This window comes from Apteryx mantelli, chromosome 15 (genome assembly GCF_036417845.1).
Source record: "Apteryx mantelli isolate bAptMan1 chromosome 15, bAptMan1.hap1, whole genome shotgun sequence".
Lineage (NCBI taxonomy): Eukaryota > Metazoa > Chordata > Aves > Apterygiformes > Apterygidae > Apteryx > Apteryx mantelli.
In genome coordinates this window covers 19,975,763-19,996,932 of record NC_089992.1, presented here as the reverse complement: position 1 = coordinate 19,996,932, position 21,170 = coordinate 19,975,763, and the positions used below count along the sequence as shown (strand labels likewise).

General features: G+C 40.2%; 1 protein-coding gene across 1 annotated transcript in view; it reads left to right on the top strand.

The window, feature by feature from the left end:
• Window positions 1-21,170, top strand: part of RORA (RAR related orphan receptor A) — a 66,950-nt gene that overhangs the window by 31,723 nt on the left and 14,057 nt on the right. Inside the window, exon 2 of the mRNA XM_067305537.1 lies at window positions 13,520-13,605. Coding sequence (XP_067161638.1) covers window positions 13,520-13,605 — 86 coding nt within the window. The remainder of the gene's footprint in view (window positions 1-13,519; window positions 13,606-21,170) is intronic.

Sequence of the window (21,170 nt, the reverse complement as noted above, 5' to 3'; positions counted from 1 at the left end):
AAGCTTTTTAAGTGTAAACCTTAATATATCTATTTGAAACAGCAAGCAAATTTGCTTTATCTGCTGTCTTTCAGTTGGCTTTATCATTGAGAGGCACAAAATTAAATGCTATGAAATGAATAGGCAAAACAAAGAGTTTTAATGGAGGTCATAACACCTAATCTAATTATGGCAAAGGAAGATCTTTCACTACACCTTTTTTTCTTCAGAAGCTTGTGATTTTCTAAAACATTTTTGTGAGCAGCTACGTTTTTCCATTCATGATCTTTGTCAGAAGATGAAGATGGTTTTCAAACACTGAGGAAAGCATATACAGACATTATGAGGATATGAAGAACTACAGAAACAGAGCTGAGTTCAAGAGTATGGCATGAGAATGGTTGCTGGTGAACAGCACTGTAGATGTGTGGTTTGAAGAAAGCGTTGAAAAATAAGCTTTATCTCTGGAAGGAAAATAACATGTTTTTGAGAGTGCTCATTAGACAGATGGTGGTTTTATTTTGTTGTAAGTCACAGCCTATAAAATTTCCATCTCCGCTGATATCATTGGGTATGTTGACCATGCAGTTGCAGTTTTTGTGGACAAGTCAAGGGTAGCTTGCCCCTATGCACTTCTGCAGAAGAAGACCTGCAGGTGGGAAGAGTGCGGGGCTGCACAGGGCAGGCACCTTCCCTTGCAGCAGCCTCCCCACTTGCCGTGGCATGCAGCCATCCCGGGCCCCTGCTGAACAAGATGAAGGACCATCGTGTAACCTTTTGCAAGTCAGTAAAGTACTGCTGACCTAAGAAAAACAATCATATCACCATGAAACTGGTGTGATGCAGTGACTGGTTATGCTAAGGGTAGGGGGAGGTTCTCAGTTTAAAGTGCAATGGAAGTGCCTTGGAAAGCTCGTTCTAGATGATGGGATACGCTGGTACAAGAGCTAAGGGTAGGTAAAAGAAATTAGTACTGAGAAGCATGCGAGGCAATGCTTAGTGCAGTGTGTTCAGATGTCTGTTTTTATAGACCATGAGATAGCAGGAGCTGATTAAAGTGAATGCAGCCTCTCCTGGCTCTCCTGTGTGAACATCTGATGGGAAGTGGTGCACAAGTCTCCTGTTCGAAGAAGTACAGTTAGATGTTCAAAGAAGCTGTGTGGGTGTAGGGAAGAGTGATGGCAAAGTTAGACAGTGCATTTATTTTCCACTGTCCAGGAGTCTTGTTCTAGGTAGTGCCTGTAGCGCTGGTGGGGCCTGCATCTTGATCCCACATACACGCACTCCTGCCACTGAGATGGGGCACGGAGTGAAGGTAGCATCTTTCTTAGAGAGGAAAACATAGTGCCTCGTTCAGTAGAGATTCAACCCTGTCTGGAGGAGCTGGATTATGCCCTGTTACTGAGTGAAAGGAGACATGGTCTGTAATCAAGCTGGTCACAAAAAAAGCTATAAACCCTTGATGATGTCTGCGCTTTCTGCTATCTGCAATATGTATTAGGAAGTGTACATCAGCTGTGAAGCACTGATTGGTTTTGGATTTCAGTGAAATTTTCTTCTTTTAAATGGAGAAATCGTAGGTATAATCAATACACTTTGTGCTCCTCCCCTGTTCACAACCTAGATGGGTAGCTGACATTGTATCGGCTGAGGATGTGGCTTCCTCTGAAGCAGGGTCCCTCATTTCCATTGATGCTCTAAGGAGAACTCCCCAAGGAGCTGTGAAAAGGCAGAACAACGCAGGTACACTAGAAGCAGTAGCAATGGAAAACGTCACTGGATAGATGAATGTTCCTGAATCAACCAGAAAGATGCAGTACACAGGTTTCAGGAGAAAGCTCTATGTGAGGTTTGGGGGATTCTGTTTTTGTCTTGAATAAATGTGCTTTTAATAGCCGTGTATCATAGAAGGAGTTCTCGGAATCAGAATTCGGTTTGCAGAATAAATTCTCAGTATTGCCTGCCCTGAGGAACCAGCAAGGGGGTGTTGGAGGGAGTTAAAAAAGAGCAGGAGGAGCTGAAAGGTTTCTCACTGTTCAGAGTTCTGAAGTTGTTTTTGGTTGTTGTTGTTCATCTCTTAGATGAATCACCTGAAAATGAAAATTTAAACTAGACATCTAGAGCGTACCTTTGTGAGAAACTAATGATTCCACTTGGCATACAGCATCAAAGGAAGCTTTTTTAATGACATCGAGTTCATATACAGCCAAAAAGCAAAAGAAAATATTCAAAAAATGCAGATGTAGTCACTTCAGAATGATGAAGTTTCTAGTCTGGGTGAAACAGTTTTTCTGCTAATTTTTCTTCTAGAAGTGAATGCAGTTTTTGAGCGGTTTTTCTTCAAAGCGTAAGCTGTCTTGTAAGGAAGTGGCTTCTGCACCAGCCATTTTGTCTGGCTTTTACCTTAATCATACCAAGTACCATTTCTCAATACATACAGTGATACATCCTGCTATTTCTGCAGAGGCTAAACCCCTATTAAAATTTTTGCTGTCTGTCAAAACTGCAAGACAAAGCTGAATCACGACAAAACACTGTTTAAAAAGACGCTGTCACCTTATGGGGTTCCCTTCTGCTTTGCTTTATCTGCTGGATTCTTTCCATATTCCTTTTTCCATCTGATTGTTGCCGTCTCTGGGGAAATTACTGTTACGCTGGAACATGACTTGGCCAAATAGTAATTTATGCACTTTGTGATAGAGAAAATATGGAGGTGATGGGTTGCTAATCAGCAACAGCCTTCAAAACAGCATTATGCAGGAACTGAGCGCCGTTGATCTGAGAGCTGCAGGCGTATGAGGAGAGTGAAGCTGCAGCATTATCCACAGTTAGCTCTCATTGACCTCATGTCCCTTTAACAATTCAGGAGCCTGTCACCTTGTTAATGAATTTAGTTGAAATTATTAATAATTTTGACAGTGTTGCAATGTGATTAGCTTTCCCAGGTGCTTTTTAGTCAAGTAACTGTAGGTGTCATTTGATTTGTGCTAGCAGAGATACTAATGAGACCATTGAACTGAGATGTAATTTTGCAAATGGATAGCATGGATGTACATGGCTTCTTTAACAAAATTACATGACTCAGTTTTGTGTTGTTCAAAAGTCTAAGAATCTTTATGTACCCTTTTACTGCTGTTCTAAAAAGCTAGTAAAAGACCCTTCCTTAAACAAAGCTAGTGTAATTTATCTAGCAACTAATTTAATCTCATAATCTTGCATACGGTGTTAACGATACACCTTTTTAACAGGGACTAAAATAATTGCTTTCAAAGTATTGATAATTTAAGACTGTTTTCACCCAATGAAAAATAATTAAATTAAAGAGTGTTGTGCTGAGATGTGCTACTTCTAGCTGAGTTGCTGAACTGTTGCTTAAAATTGGCAAGTGGTTGGTAATTTCTTCTTGTTTTCTCACTGCAAGCAAACAAGCAAAAACGTGGAGATACTCCCATGAATAAGTACATTTAATTAAGGGAAAAAAGCTAGTAGGATAGTGTTGGAGTTAACAAATGCCAGTCTTCAAAATGCCAGTTCTGACACTTGATAGCAGGAAATTTCATATAAAATGTGGCCTCTATACATTAATCCATGGAAGCAAATGTCAGAGGTAATTTGGATTTTCTCTCTAAAACTCAACATTATTAAAAGACATTCTTTATTAAAATCTGATAAGTATTAGTTTCTCCCAGAGGAATGGGAAATTGGACAGAAATACAAATACATTTTAAGGTTTTCAGCACAGGGTTTGGGGGGGGTGGGATGGGGTGGCTTTTTTAGTAGGGAGGAGAGAATACAATTATTATTGTCCAAATAGTTCTAGCAAATAAATTTATTCTAAATTATGTTCTCATGTAAATTTCACTTTGTTTTCCTCTCCATTATTAATAAGAAACGAATGCCCAACATGCAAGCACCATGAAATAGAAATCAGCACGGATTTGCTGTTTCCAATGTAAGAGAAAAATAAGTTGCAAAGACTACAAGAAACCTCAGCATGACTGAGTGTATAAGGGCACTCTCACTGCCTCAAGGTGCACATGCATCTTGGCCTACCAGCTCACTCCTTTTTTCTTTTTTTTCCATTTTCTTTTTTTGACGGACAATATGGATTGGTTTGTTCTAGCAGCAGAGCAGCATGGTTTAGATCATATGATAATAGAACTGTACTTATGGCCCTGCTGCATATGTTCCTCTTCACCAATGCCCAAAGTTGGTGGTTGTCTGTACGAAGAAATGAGGGATGACAAAAACCTAGTGCACTCTAGGATCCTGTAAAATCACACAGCACGGGCTGCCCGAGGCGTGAACCTGCTGCTTGCTGAATACGCGATGTAGCGAAGCGAAACAGAAAAAGCAGTCAGGGTGGCCAGCTCCTGCGGTAATAGCTCACACCTATGTTTCTTCTAAAATTTGTCATTTGTGTATTTCTGTCAAGAGCAGTATTTTGTAGCTATGTGATTAAACCTGTAAACTTTGTTTCTAGAAGTAAAACAGCGAAGCTGTAACAAAATGGCAGAGTTGAGCCGGCTAGCCCTCCTAGCGCGCGCTTCTGTGGCAGCTTTGGTCTGCGTAATGCAAACCACTTGAGAAGTAGGAAGGAGCGGGGTGCGCTGGAAGTGTATGCGCTGGCGTTAGGTGGAAGGTACAAGCTAGTTTCTTGGGTCACAAGACCAAAGTGCAAGACTTAGCCGTAAGTACCAGTCACCTAAGATAGCTGTAGAGAGGTAGAGATAAAGAACGATTATCCTGATGACACAGATGGAGAAAATGAGACACATGCTAGTGTCCGTGTTCCCATAGCAAGTCAGCACTCAAATGAGGATTATAGGATCTGTTTTTTGACATGCAGTCCAAAGCTTTGATTAAAAACTGTGTTATATTTCTTTAAGGAGAATCACATCATTCAACATCAGTGTGTTTTCTTTTGTTGTGAAAACCTGTTTTAGTGAGTTGCTTTATTTAACAGGAATTAAATTTAGCCTAGTCTTTAAATTAATGATAGTCCAAATTGGGTTCATCATAGCGAATGCATCTAATGTTAATCTTCAGTCAAAGAACAAGAGGGGAATAAAGTGGTTAAATGTTTGATTCATAAGCAGCTGAGGCACAGAGAAAGAAATGCAGCTCTCTTTAATGTAAGAAGTCACAATATGATGGGACAAAACTGGTGTTCTGTTAAATTTGGAAGTCTTTTTTGACCATGTTGAAATAATCATAACAGTCTTAAAATGCTTTGGTTTTAAAATGCAGAGCACATTGCATAGAAACACTTCTTCCCTCATTATTTTTCTGTTCTTGCTCTTCGCCGTTAATTTTGGTTAATATATCTTGTTACGGTTCACAGTGATGTTTGTATTATGTGTTGTGACTGGTGAATGAAACTTTTCCCCTGCTATACAGAGGTGGAATTTGTAATCAAAGTTGGTGCTTAGGTTTTCCATGGTGTTATCTTATCCTCGAAGGAGTTAATATTACTATCTCTCTTGCTACACTGTACATCTTTTAGTGTATATTTCAACTATCTAAATTATCTGTTCTTAATTTAAGTTCATTAAAGCAGCAACAAAGCTGGAGCTTTCAGAACTCTCTAGATTTTCCAAGCTGGGCATTTTTTTGTTGTACACCTTCTGAAGTAATGATTTTCCAGAGAAATAGCTTTCTGTGCTCTTGGACAAGAGAGCATGTTTGGATGTGGCCATCCTGTTTATTTTCAACCTAGACTTGTAGTTCAGTAGTTTGATATTATATTTTGGTCTGTGGTATGGTTTCATAATGTGACCATAGTCCCAAGCTGGAATTGTCTTTGCCTGTTGTTCCTGCAGCAAGGCAGATCATCTGGTTTTCAACTGCTAATTAGAGTGCTGCTCTTTTTTCCTCAAAAGTACAAGAAAAAAAATGTCTTTCTGTGGCTTGGTGATGTTGAGATACCAAATGGCATTGTTAGGTCAAAAAAAAAAGAGATGGACTAAATCTGGACAGATAAAGGCAAGACAGTGGAGAGATACAAAACCATAATATAGAAGCAAAATAAAAAACACTTGGAGTTGCACACTTGAAAGAGAGGGAGGAAACATCCTCTCTCCGAATTCCTCAGAAAACCCTAAATTGGTTTTTAGCTTCTTCATGCTCATAAACAATTGCAGAAGTTGTAGATTGTATTGGGATTTCTTTTTGTTTTAATTTTTCTTTATAAGATTTAAGAATATTATGATGGCTTATTAAAGCTTTTCAGCAACTTTTCATTTGAATATAACATAAAAAAATATGCACAGAGACTTCACCAACTTATTTCACAGAAATAGTTGTGCATATTAGAGAATCCAAAACATTTTCCATATAGCCATCTTTCATTACGACTTCAAATGTCTTTGTTGGAGCCAGTGCTTAATATAATAGCAAAGTTTACGATCTTTAAATTAAAATTTGTGTAAGTAAAATTTTCTGGTTTAAAGTAGAACAATAAACATAAACATCAGTGATCCTGGCATGAGAATATGAGCTCCTATAGTACTGTTTCCTTTGACATGCCCAAATCAATGCCAGAGGTTGACAGGATTTAGTTTTATTTCTAAAAGTTAGTTCTGCAAGCCCCAGAAAAGCTCAGGTCGTTGTTCTGTACTATTTATCATGCATCTAATTCAGTAGTTTTTAAGGTGAACGCTTTAGCGATACGGACAGCTGCACATGATCCTGGGACCTAGGAGAAGGGACCCAGCCATGTTCAGGCCCAAAGATCCAGTCCTGGCATTGCAGCATTTCTACCCGGTGTGTTTGAGGTGTTGTTCATACTTTAGTTTTAATTAATACTTTGTTGGCCGTGTTCGTTTCTACTCCACCCATCACACCCACAGACTTCAAAGCATTTGTACTAGCATAACCTTAGTATTTATTTTATTTTATTATTAGTGTGATTTCCTAAGGAAACAAGGCTTGGAGAGGTTGTTTGTGTTTGTCTGGTTTTCTGCCCATCATCCCAATCCTCCTCATTTCCAAAGCAATTTTTGAATGTGTTGGTCAGTTCCAGCCAAGCTCGAGAGCATTAGCAATCTCAGAGTTGTGTTCCTACAAGTTCCATGAAAATGAAGAAAAGATACCCAGAAAGATATCCAACTCATATTCCGCTGAGGGTTATTGATCAGTGTGAGCGATGCTGTAGATACGAGACTCTATAAAGGAGACGAAGATGCCACAAATGTCCCAACTGCTGGAAGAGACCCTAGAAAATCCAACCATGAGACACAAATCTGTAGGGTACCAGGCTTTGTTAGGCCTTCTCAGGAGCTGCTTGTTATTAGCTGTAGCACTGTATGAGCCAGCAGGCCTGCTCAGGGCCCGAATGCTGTTCTGCTGGGTCTGTACATAGAATAAAACAGTCTTTTGCCCAAGGAGTGTATAGCTAAATGGAGCTTGTCTCAATCAGCTCCTGCTCCAAACAGTTACTGTGTGCTCTAAAAATGCTCAGACTTCTAACAGCCAGATGTCAGCCTTAGAAGTACATGGGGTTTAACTATTTTAATATATATGAGTGGACAGATGGTCACTTAACATAGCATGGTAATGGAATGGGTAGAGCGATGCTGCCACTAGCTTTTAGTTTTGTGAAATTGCAGTGTTTGGAAGCTGCAGGTGTTTGGAAGCAAGTAATTTGCAGCCAGCTCAAATTACTTAGGGTACATGACAGAGCAAATTATTTAGGTAATGAAGCTGAAAATGCAGGAAGATTAGAATATTATATAGTAAAATTGTTCCTTGTTAATTCAGTTTGTGATCAGATATTATGTTGCCTTAAATACCACATTACATGCAATATCCTTGTTTGAGTCAATGAATATGTATGAATATGTCAGTGAATATGTATGCCTCCTAATTTAATCAATATACTTGCAAACAGCAGTAGCGATGATGTCTGGCACAAATTGCATCCCCTCAGAAGCAGGTTAGCTCAATTTGTGTACGGCTTGTATTTAGCTCGAAGCCCTGCTGCATTAGCTGCCAAGTGCTCTGTACCATGTGAAGTGGAGGGCAGGTAGGTCAGCTCCAGGGAACTGAATTTAAGCATTTCTTGGAGTGAAAGAAGGGATGACTTCTTAGGACACTACCCTGGGACGCAAGAGGTTCAAGTTCCTGTCCTGACTGCAGAACAGGTTGCGGATCTGCCTTGGGGAAACTCTTCAGTTCAGCTAGCAATTTTGGATATGCTACTTTCCCCCAAAATCAAATGGATCAGGATAGGACACTCAGTGCCTATATAGGTTTTAAGAAATAGAGACCAGTCTGTCACACTAATTAGTATATGCTTAAGTCCATCTTTATTGAGTAAAAAAGGAGTGTGCATAGCTGGAATTCCTTGCTATTGGTGCCCGGAGAGCTAGCGGGTGGGCGCTGAGTGTGGAGCTCCACGGAAATATGCTCACCTGAACACCGCAGGTTTCTACAGGACGGCGTGATAACATGTACGACGGAAGTGGAAGAGAGCACTTCCTACACACTCCTGCTCTTTCCACAAAATGCTAATTTTTTAATTCAGAAATAGTAACAGGCAGTAGGATTCACCTAGCTTTCACCTTCTGCAAGTTAGGCTTGTAATTTAGGTATCGTTACGTTCCTTCTCTGGTCAGTGAAGAGGAGGCGTCTGCTCCCAGGGATTCATCTCACTTGTCTTCGGATGAGCTGAAACATGCTCTGGAGCTGCTCGTCTGTCTGCCTTCTTCCTTCCTCCTTTCACTCAAGAAGCAGACAGGACAATTAACTTCAACTAATTACCCAACTTTCAGATAGCTAAAGTCAGCGAGGTGAGTCTCATCTAAAGCACAGCAATGGGACCAATTTTTGCTTCTGTTGAAGAACTCTTTGAGGATATCAAAACTTTGAGGTTTCATACCTGTTGCAAATTAGAAGAAATAACATGATATGTATGAACTTACATTTTTAAAATAACAATGTGAAAACATGAGAAGGAATGGGGAAATATTTATTTATTTTTAACCCAAGACACATTATTTCATTAGAAATGAACATTTCACTTGGATACATTAATGGCGAGGAAAAATTTTTCTCTTTGGGAAATCCTTTTCTCTTTTGAAAAATGTTTTCCTTAGGGTGCACTGATAATACGCTTTTCAGTGTTGAAGCTCAATGGATTTCTACCTAAATGTAAAAATTGGGGATAAAGATGGCCCCTTGCTTTATCTGACCATACTGGGCCTTATCCTGGTCGGAATCTCTGCCCAAGGAAGTAGAACTGAGGAAAGGAATGATTATAATGAGCTTGTACAGAGCCTTTTCTTACAAATACAGAATTAGATTACTTTCTTCTTCTACCGTTCAAACCAGGTAAGGAATAAAATGGCATTTCATGGCGTAGCAATTAATAAAAAGGGAGTGGCTGCCTGGAGGGGTTGGTCTGGGGAGAGAGAGTGACAGAGGTGGGCAAGCCCAGTGAATCTATTCCAGATTTGGGGAAAGAAGTGAAGCCTGGAGCAGGAGGGAATAAGGGATGACCCTTCTGTTAGGGTTGCCTACAAAAGATGTCATTTTGTGCTCTTTCTCATTGTCTGGTGGACAAGTACACTAGGAATTAGGTGGAGACAGTCATGTCATTTAAGCATACCAGAGCTACTGAAGAAAACTGTCAAATAAAGACACACTGGATGGAGGGAGAAGAGTGGGTCAGTGCACAAAACACTTTTTTTTTTTTTTTTTTTTTTTAATGTGGCATACCTGGGCTCAAGTTCCTGTTCTGTGTGATTTTCAAAGACTCTGCACTCAATTTTCCTGCTGTAAAATGGGGATAATACAGCATTAAGGCCCAAAGAAGATACGTTTCTTGAAGACTACCAGACATTCCAGTGCTAGTAAGAGCTGCATATTAAATCCCACATACTGAGAGACCTCAGTGCATAACTGTCAGCTGCCCTTTCCCATGGAGATTAGTTTGCTCGTGTTTGACATCGGCTCATAACAACCTCTGGCCTTCGCTGGTAGCTTCTTCCTCACAGGAGCTATTTCTGTAGTGGCTCATTCAATGCTTGAGGTGGATCTTTGTGCTGGAGCCTGTTTGTTACTCTTGGAGGTTTATTTGGGCTTTTATTCCTATCCCTTGCTGCCTTTGACAGAGGATACCCATAGCAGTATTCTGGAGCACTGTTATTTCAGGGTGTGAAAGATTCTCAGGCCTTTATTCTGGAACTACAAGCTACATCTGTCACCTGGGTATCTGTAGCGGTTTCTAAGCAACCACAAGAGTTTATTTTTTATTCGATCCATATTTAAGAAATAATTTGTTCATGCATGAACCAGAATCAGCCTAAACACCACCCCAGGAGACAGAAATTGTAAACTGTAATTTAGTCTAATTCTAGTCTAAAGCATGAATTATAGTATTTTGTATAATCTTGGAAAATATACTCTACAAATATATGTAAGCACAGAACAGGTACAATTAATGTGAACATGATAGGAAGCTTTAAGTAACTCTGGGAATGTGAGAAGCCAAGTTGGAACATATTCTTGACATGTAAAAATATTTCCCACCTGTCTTGTTTGCATAAGAACAGGGTTTTAGCAAGTACATATTTGCATGTCAAAGTTAAAAGTGGGGAAAATATTTTCACCCTTGTAAGAAAAATGCATAATCTTGGTACAGGCAATTTGCATTTAGTAAGTGTAAAGTATCTAAGTCCTTTCATGCCGTATGGAAAGTGTATGAACTTGCGACAGTGATTTCATTTCAATGAGTTGATTTGCAAAGGCAGCCACGTAGAGCAGTAATTGATCTGATGTCTCTCCATGCATTAATTTATAATAAAATTGGTTGTGGCAATCCCAAGCACTTTATGCTTCTGAGTTTCATCCCACTGTACTGCATCTCAAAAGTGAAATGCTAACTTAAAGTATTGAATGCTGTGTGCTAATTGAAACTAAGTGCCTTGAAGATTTATTAAATTCTAGGAAATCTGGAGTTCTAAAATTATACCTAATTTGGTACCACCACTCATATATACAATGATCTGCAAATGCTGGCATAGCTAGGGCCTGTTTCTGTGTAGATTCTGTTTTGTTATAACAATAACGCACCCTGGAAAATGCATTTGGGACTAATTATTGCACCTTTTAGACTATTAGTAACCTAGCTCCAGGCCATCACTTTGAAGGCATGTTACATTCCTCCAGAAACACTCTGCGGATGCCCTGTTGCTTAAGAAACAAGGATTGCATAGACAGGCTTCATGGGTGATTTAACTAATATGCTGAAGATTGTAGATAAACAAGATCCAATTATATCATTTCTATTCATAATAAGGCAGTAATTATGTGTATAAAAGTGAAATGTAAAAAATATATTGCCATGTAGCAGTTCAGATGAGTCTTGTCAAAGGAGTTGGAGTAGGCTGGTGATTCACTCTAGCAGAGTAGAAAAATAATTATATATTGAAAAGACATAACTGGGAATTGATGGATCTATTCCTGAATCTGTTTACAAGATTTCTGTGTGAATTTGAACTTTAGGTTACACAAGTTTGGAATTTCTGTGAATTTCAATCTGTTCTTCAATTTATTAATGTAAAGTAGGGCTCATGCTACCTTTTCTGCTCTGAAGCTCTGTTCATAAACAAGTGATGTACTTAGATGCTGTAGTAATAATTAATGCATGTAGTACATTAATAAAGAAATATACACTTTATTTTTCCCTTTTATTATTTCACTTTCTGCTCTATTATGTTAAATGTATTAGCTGTGAGCAAAGCGAAATTAAAACACTTTTTGGAGGACTGCAGGGAAGAAGTATTTGTTCCCGTAAGTGTCCTAAACTGACCCTTTAATTTCAGCCTATCGTTTTGTTGCTGCAGGGAAGGTGTGGGATTAACTGTCAAGAATGCAGAGCTCCTCCTGATGGAATCAGTTGCAAGTGGTGTCCTACTGTATGCAAACACTTTGAAAACTGCTGATAGTCAGGAAAGCAGCAATGTAGTCATTTAGCTGCTGGGTACTGCTTTCCTCAGCAGAGCATTTTTGCTGCTGTTAGATTCCTGGGAGCAAATGGGGACTATTTGGGACTGCTCCGTTCACTGCGTTTGATGTGGTCTGGAGAATGTTTTCAAGTCATATTTTTGCACAGTCACTTGAAGTTTCCTGGTCCTATAGTGTTGGCCTGATCCTGAACTCTGGTGTTATGCTACGGGGAAACGGAGCACACAGTAACACTGGGCGATACAACCAAAGCTACGCTAATGCATTATAAGAAGATATTAGATACAATTTTATGTGTTGTCAGTCTGGGCAGCCATAAACTGGATGAAATAAAGGCTCTCTGAAGCAATCGGGCATCTTGTGAATGGATTTAAGTTCCTCGCAGGAGATTAACTGCACTTCTGGTTGTGAATGAATCACAGTAGCAAGACTTGTACTTGTACTCCTGTTTGGAATAATCTAGTCCAGGATAGGGAAGGAAAATTCATGTAGCCTGATCTAAGAAAATTGCATAAGGGAAATTGATGAGAAAGTGCATTCTTTGCATTTTTTTTGTTATCTATCTCATATGTAGACTCTATGTGTTTGTGTCAGCACATGCAACTATACATATGGGTATATGTAAAGTGTGGACTACCAGTCTTTGATATTGTAAAGCATTGCCTCGGCATGGTCCTGTCTGAAAAGAGACTTTGCTAGCAAAATGACTGCAGCCACATACTCGGATAGCAGTTGAAGAGGTATTCCTGAGCATGTGGGAGTCCTTATTACATCCATGTATTCAGGTGGGAAGGTACTGTGATTTAGAGATGCATGCAGAGAGTTTTGTTACACAGTAAACTGAATTAAATAGATATTTGTTATATACCTGTGAAGTTTAGTTAAAAAAAATCAGTGCTTTCATGGTGCATATCTCTATGGCATTTTCCAGAATCTGTCTTCTCCTTTGTTTTTTGTAAGCTGAATACAATACAGCTATGTTTTCCTCCCTCATTCACTCTGTTGCAGCTAATGCACAAATATGTACTGATAATTCACTTACAATTTAGATACGTGAATCTTGGATTTCTTGTGTAAAATAGTATCTACCATGTTACATCTCTTTCATATTAGCCTGTCATGTGGACTGGATGGCATGATCGTGATCCCTCTGTTTAAGGTGTTATATTCATTTAACTTGCATTTTTAGGCAGGGCAAACTTTAAAATGACCTTTTATAATATCGCAGGAGTAAGTTTGGAAGAAACCTTTTTGGCATCTTTTTAGCTCTTTGGCCAAAATGTGAACTCTGCTATTGTTTTTGGCTTTGAAATGCTGATTCTAGCCTTCTTGTGGGTTCTTAAACACCTTCTCCAATGACCCATTTTAATAACCCAAAAGCTATTATATAACGAGCAGCCATAATTTAGTCCAAAGCTCTAGGGGACCCTCACAGTTCAGCAATGAATAGTTAATGCGGTATAATGTTTAGCAGGTTATTAGTTTTCACTGTACAAATGCTGATCAGGGAATGCTTTTATAAGGTGTTTAAAAGAAAATGTAATTAACTGGTTGTGTGCTTCTGTTGCAGCTCAAATTGAAATTATTCCATGCAAGATCTGTGGAGACAAATCATCAGGAATCCATTATGGTGTCATTACATGTGAAGGCTGCAAGGTAAGCATCTAAAAAATTAAGTCTTAAAACATCTGCATTTGGCCTTTTGATAGTGATTCTTTTCCTTCCTTTGTTTTTTAAAAAGCAAATATTGCAGGGAAGTGAAATCAGTAGATTATGAAATCAATTGGCAATTCTAAAGTACTATCTTTATTTGAGTTTTAAATAGAGCATTTTTGTGACCCCTCTCCCCGCCCCCCAAACTTTCAGGATAGGCTTTAAACATCATAGGACTCGCAGCAGTTGTGCTGTGTGCGCTGTATACTGTCTCACTATGAATAAGCAGAAGAGGTATAGAAACATGAACCACTGACAGCATGTCCCAAAGAATTTGGTCTGTGGATTCACTTGAGAGGGAGTCTGTGGCTTTCTCGATTCTCCCTCTCCATTTTTTGTTTTGTAAATTGCTAAGAAGCTGTGTTGAAATAAGGTGAGTACTCGCAGACTTCTCAACTTTCATTTCTAAACTGCTACAGTTACACATCTCTCTTACTTAGAAGATATAGAAGGTATAGGTATAGCTGTAGAAGATGTTGTTGCACAAATAGCACATTACTGGTGCTAAACCTGCTCAAGTCTTCCTGTGAGTAGTGCCTTTTCCTTGCAGTGTCTCTTGTTGCTCTGGAAAGTTCAGGCTTTGAATTTTTTTCTGGATTTGTACCTTCAGTAACTTTGGTGAGCAAGGATTACATTATGAGCATTAATGTTTCATTTAGTTTGTCTCTCACAACTGAGAATTAAATCAGACAATGCTAACACTAGCCCAGGGTGTGCTGTGAAGCTAATCACTCCTTTTTATCACTAGTACAGAATTACAGTGCTAGCTTGGGAATGACACGGTGTGCACATCTGTGCTGTAGCTTGTTGCTTTTCTCACGTAAGTATGTGTTGCAATCCAGTGCTGATAGGTTTTCTACTACTGATCTGCACTTCAGAATTGAAGAAATTGTTTTTATTGTTGTTTTTAATCTGCTCTCCTGACATGTTTGATACTGCCTTCCAGCTTCAAAAAATAAACTTCTTTGCCTTTGTATTCTTGAGATTTCCTTTGTGTTTTTCTGAAGAGGATTTTTGCATTTTCATTCTCACATCCTCTCAGTCTCATGGAAGTATTGGTAAAAAGGAAGCAAAAATGTTAGAATGATACAGGACTGCACCTCCTGCCCATTGTAACTCTGCTGTTGCTATGGAAAATACAAGAAATCCACTAAAAAAACATTGATAATAAAGCGGTTGCTTTTTTCAGTTTTATGCAGAACAACATTTATCAAACTTCTTTCTTGTGAGATGGCAAACATTAACACTGACAATTCTGCTCCACAGCTATCTTATCAAAGAATATCAAGTTATGTTTAAGGTCTGAGACCTCTTTAATCCTTAAGTGGTCTGGGCCCGGTATACCAGAAAGACTGCCTCAAGACCCATGACGAACATCATTGTCAAGAGACTGAGGCTAGGATAATGCCAAAGCTTGTCTATGCAGAAAACAGGGCTTTCTTCACACGGCTTGCTGCAGAACAGGAACAGACTGCCAAAGCAAAGGAAAGTTGCCAACTGTATTATCTTTTACTTCATCTTCATGCATTTCTTCTAGCTTGCAGTCTCTTAAGTCTTGTGTGTGAGAAAACCCCCAACAAAAGCAGTAGGATGGCTACATACAAAAGGAAATAACAGTGTGAACCATATTCACAGTCACATCAGTTAATACCTAGCCAGGTAGGTACTTGGCACTGCAGGTAGGAGACAGAAATATCCATTGAGAATTCCTCCATCAGAATGACTGGGCTTTGCTGGGAATAAACATAAATGTGAATTATCAAGAGACAGATCCTTTTTGTACCTCCAATAGTCAGAACAGCAGATGTTAGCCTGATAGCAAGAAATGCATATGCAGTCCCCTATGTTTCAGAGCAAACAGTTTCCCTTTGAACTCTCTCTAATGGCATTCCCTGGAGGCCGGTGCAAGCCTTGGTCTGCCCTGGGGAATCGCCTAGACCAGGCAGTGGGTGTGCAAGGGCACGAGGGCTGACAAGCGGGCCTGGATGAGAGAAATTTAGGAGAGAAATAACTCTGAAGTTCACATTTCTTTAACGCTAGAGCCCAGATGACCTGCAAGGAGTGACAGATAGGGGAGTGCTAGTGGGGACAAGTCACAGGAAGAGATGATCATGGTCTAGAGAGCATTTAAAATACCGTGCTGTAGCAGATGGATTTTGTTTGTGCTGTGCTCTTCCATAGTAATATCAACAAAGTCTCACCCAACAGAACTATTTTGGCTGGTGGAAAAGCTGGCATAACTTGGCTTCTGCCGAATGAGCCAGGTGTGTATTGGTATGTTTTTTTTTCCCCTGAAGTGCGTTTCCCAGCTTTTCTGTGGCTATGATCTCTGCAGGTTTGAGCATGCTTACAGCACTCTTCATGTTATGCTAAACCTTCTTTTGTAAAAAGTACTTCAAATTTTTCTCGCTTTGAAGACCTAGTTCCCAGTCCTGCACTCAGATTCATGGGCTAATGGCTCACACCAGCACAAAGTCCCCGAGAGGTGAGTCGGGTTCTGCACAGATGCTGCTGGCCCAGCCATGTGCATCTGGCAGCAGGATCGCGGCCTCCGTCACCAGGAGGGAACAGCTGGGCCGTGGCCACCCGGCCCGGGCTGTCAGCAATGATCTACGGGCAGCACTAGCAGCAGCCAAGGGTGGTGCTTGCAGCCCTCACCGTTTCTCACTCCAGTTTAATATGAGCTTTAACATTACTTAATCATAATGCTAACTTAAATATTACTGTTTAAATACAAACAGCCACTGGAAACAACATTTATTTAAAACCTAAAGTGAAGAAGATGTCTAATAAAGCCAATTAGTCTTTCTCGAGAAGCTTTCATTTCCTACCTTGTTATGATGTTAGTGGCTTTTTTAATGTAGAAACTTAGATTTGTATCTTGCACAAACATCACTGAGCACTCCCAACCCATCAACCTATTTATCTGAATTTGAATTTTTCTTTAAAAAAAATAAGAACTAACCTCCCCCCCCTTTTTTCACCTACCCAAAAAATGAAGTTTATAGCTGAGCACTTTTTTATACTTTATCTAAGAGGGGTTTTATGGCTTTTTTTAATTAAATACATTTAAAACAATACTTTTTCTCTGTCTGACTGTTGCTGACATCTAGTATACAACGTACAATGGGGAGGAAGGGAAGATGAGGTTAGTCCATTAAGACTTCTACTCAGAAGCAGGGATAAAGAATGACACAAACATCGTAGCAGGACTCAGAAGTAAAATTTTATGCTTATTTTTAAAATTAGAAATAAATTCAATGTTTCTATCTGTACAGAGCAGTTCTTTAACCACCAGTTGTGGATGCCACTAAAAGCTTCTTGCTCCATACTAGGGATCCTGGTGGGAAAGCAGATCAATGTGTATACATCCATCGTCTTTCCTTGTAGCCAAATGTTCAGTTCCCTCCCCGAATGGGGAGTCCCTTCTCTAAAATCTGCTAGACAGATTTTTTATTTTTTTTTAACAAAGACATCAACTCCAGCTTTGGCTCTACAAGGAGAAATTATTGTCAGAAAATACCTGAATGCTTCATAAGGACATACAGCAAAGCATTTAGTTTGAAATCAAAGTTTCTGTTATTGAACTATGTCATTAAACTTACAGATGTAACTATTTGCTTTTGCTGTCAACAGTGTCAGTTCATGCCCAGTTGTGTCACAAATGCATTGGTACAACCACTCTCTTTACTTGAATGTATGCAGCTGGTCTCATAAAACTATTCGTGCAGGATATTTCTGGGCATTTCTCATATTTCAGAGGTTTGTAGGTACTGGCCGCTCTGTCTCCTGTGCCTTTTAAGGATGGAGATTGTCTTGTTCGTTGTAGATACAAGGGGAATGGCTCTGTTGTCACTTCAGAACACAGTACTTGGTATCGTCATTTCCTGTCTTGCAGGACTTTTTAAATTTAGACTGTGTGTACATCCAGTTGGTTTGTTACTCAGTCTTTCATTGCTTTTTATTTAATTCGGAGTGTCACGTTGGCTCTGTAGACATTTACCTCCAATTCATGCTTTTGACGTTTTTTTTAAATTATTTTCTGGCTAACCAATTTTAAGCAACACATGATACAAAAGAGACGAGCCATGTTACAAAAACAGCTAGGAAGAAGCCTTGTAAAAACCTGGTAAACACACTGTAAATCTCTCTCCTGTATTTATTACATATGTAAAACAACTGGGGGTTTTGCATGTTTCTGTGGTGCTACACCTTTGTCATCAAATACTTTATTAACAAAGTTTATTAACAAATATTGCCTCATTGCTCTCCTTCCTGTAAAACTAAAATGTGCTCATTGTCATAAAAGGGCTAAGAGTCTGATTTGAATGTTTTAATTTCTTACATGTGACAATGTATTTTTCCAATGTTTCTTTGAAGAAAATTTGAGAGTTTGGTTTAGAAAAAAGGAAAAGAATGAGCCCCCCCAACTAATTGTTCATTGCTGAGAATATTGCAAAACTTAATGATACGTGGAAGTTTTTAAGTATTAGCCATAAATCACAGGATTATGAATAAGGCTTTGTTGTCACGGGCGTGTGTACAGTCATTCCAAAGCGGCTGCCATTCGGATGCAGCGAGGCAGCTGTCAGCTGTTTTCTTGTAATTAAACAGCCAATGAGCAGCTAATTAAGACATATGTGTATACAGAAGTGGAAGTGGCTATGTTAATGAACTGTAGGAATCAATTCATTAAATGAAAATTTATCAAAAGACCAAACACGAGATGAGCGTTGGAGGCGCGCCTCGCCGGAGAGGCGCCCGCGCGGCGGCCGGGGCCGGGGCTGGGGCCCTTCCCTGGGGCAGCTGCTGAAGCTGTCCGCAGGCTTCGTGAAAACTGCTATTTGCATTTCAAAGTTCTTTTTTAACAAGTTGTTATTCAAACTCACTAGCAGATAAAAAGTTCTTGTGCCCTTTTTTCCCAAACTTGATTTTTTGGCAGCATATGAAAACCCAGATAGTGGGAGTTTGAAATGCAGAGATGAAGCCAGGGCTTGTGATCTGCTCCTTGCTCGGGCCCTGTGTTAATACATCTGTATAAAATGGAGACGGGCAGAGCTCAGTGAGGCCTCATCGAAATGGGCTGGCTCCGTACGCTGCCCGCGCTCGGCCAGAGCCCCCTACCGCGCTATGCTGTTCCGGCACAGGAGGGGCTTCCTACGTGGGTTTGATGAGGAGGCTCCAGGCTGTCGGTGGCCCCCGCCGCCACCGTCGGCCGTCCATGCGCCCGAGAGCGCGTGGCCCCTGCGGGGCTGCGAGAGGGCTGGGTGGCCGCGTGTGTGCCGCGCTGGCACCCGCTGCTGCCTTCCTGCCGGAAAAGCAAGAGCTAGCCCTGCGCCTCCAGCAAGAGGGAGAAAATAGCACAGCAGAATATAGTCTCTCTTCTCTCCTTCTAATAAAAAAACCATCCTAGTAAGAAATGATATTTACTTACAAAAGATTCCTGTAATAGGGGTTTCCCACATGTCTTTCTAATGATATGAGAGACTAAGGACAACCAAAAGGTTAGAAAACTCATAAAAAAATGACAACAATGTGGAAGAATTCTGCAATTTAAAAAAAAAAAATTGTTTTGATTTCATCACCAGTTCAATCCCAAATCTCAGATATGAGTATTTCTGAGCTGTAGACAAATTTACGTTCATTTCTAAAATTTGAGTCTTGGCTTTTTTTTCATCTGCTTTAACTGCTGCTGCTGTTTTCAACATGCCCACATCATACTGTAGTTTGTTTTTAAAAGCACTCCACTACATCTCCTGGTTTGTAAAGTGCAAGTGCTTTTAAAGGCCCCAGTTTTAGGCAGTTCTGCTCTATTGAAGATTTAGCTTCAAGCTGTAACTTAGCTGATATATTGTACACTAAAATGTATTGAGCAGCTGTGTCTCTAGGGAAAATCTGGAAGAAGCAAAAAGCCCAGTAGTTTCTCTATTATAATACTAAAAATACTCCTCCTCTTGACAAGAATATTCTTAATAAAGAGAAATATGCTTAATTTGCAATATAGGCATCTAGTACAAAATAGGGTCCCAGCTAAAGGAAACTGTATAGACCTTTGAGGTCCTGGGCCAGACTCGTTTAGCTCTTGATCAAGCTGGCTTTTGGGATCCCAGTGCTGGCAGAAGATTTAATAAAGTTCATGTACAGCCATGTCAGTCAGTGCAACAGTTTGGAGAACTGTATATTTTAAGGGGCTGACACTGGGGAGCTGCAGAACCTTTATCACCAGTAAGTCACAGGTGGAGCTGGTCTCTAATCTGCTTGTCTAGAGAATCACATCGGACCTGCATGCACACTTGTGTTGGAGTGAGCTCTTCCACTGAGGTGCCAACAGAGCTGGAAGTCAAGCTATCTACTTACCCCAGCGCTGGTGCCCCGCATGGGTCGGTTCTTCAGGGTGAAATGCACTCCATCAAAACTCAGTGTATGCAGTGCTTTCAATCCCATCTCCCTATTGACAAATACTAAAAGACAGTTCAAATTAATCCTATAGAAACAAAGATCACAGAATCACAGAATCGCTGAGGTTGGAAGGGACCTCTGGAGATCATCTAGTCCAACCCCCCTGCTCAAGCAGGGTCACCTAGAGCACGTTGCACAGGATCGCGTCCAGGCGGGTTTTGAATATCTCCAGAGAAGGAGACTCCACAACCTCTCTGGGCAACCTGTTCCAGCGCTCTGTCACCCTCACAGTGAAAAAGATCAGAATAAAAGAGAAAAGAAACAGTGTGCAGGCAAACAGGATTAAAGGCATTTCCGTTTCCCTGTTTGTTGTACTCCATGTTTCCCCATTAAAGCTTTAATGAAGGGGGAATAACTGCTGAAGGCTGGTGCCCTCCTCGTAAGACGGTGCATCTGGCTGTATTTCAGGGTGGTTTTGTGGTGCTTTGGGCGGCAGGAGGTTTGCGAGGACGTCTTTTACTTGTCACGCAGCCATTCCTGTTGTTTATTTCAGCGAGTGTCTGGACAGAGGGTGCATGTGCCAAGGCACTCCAGAGTGAGGCCTTCGAATAAATAAAAAATTGGTAAAAGTCCAACTTTAATTAAAGGGTGCCCAGCCTTTCTGAGGAAGTATTTTCTTTGCAACAGTGTTAATTAATCCATTATGTGGCAACATAAAACTAAAATACTGTGTTCAGTGCTCACAAATGCCTCTTTAGAATGACTCCATCTTCCCAGCATCTCTGTGAAGTCGGCGTTAGGCACGCAGCAGCCTAGGCTTGGGCAGTCTGGGGCAAAAAGATGAAATGAACTTCAAAGCAAACAGCTGGCCTAGTGGTTAGTAAAATGCCCCACTCCGATGGAGAGAACTGAGTTGTAACTGCTGCATAACCTTCCAGAGCTGTTTTCTTTGCAGATAGGACTACCCATTGCTGTTGACTCGGAAAAGAGAAAATAAATAAATGAATTAAATGTTTCGCCTTCTTCCTCCCCAATAATCACAACTGAGTTGAACAAAAACTCAGTTGTTGGCATCAAACTTTTTAGCCCTCTCCCATAACAAATGCTGT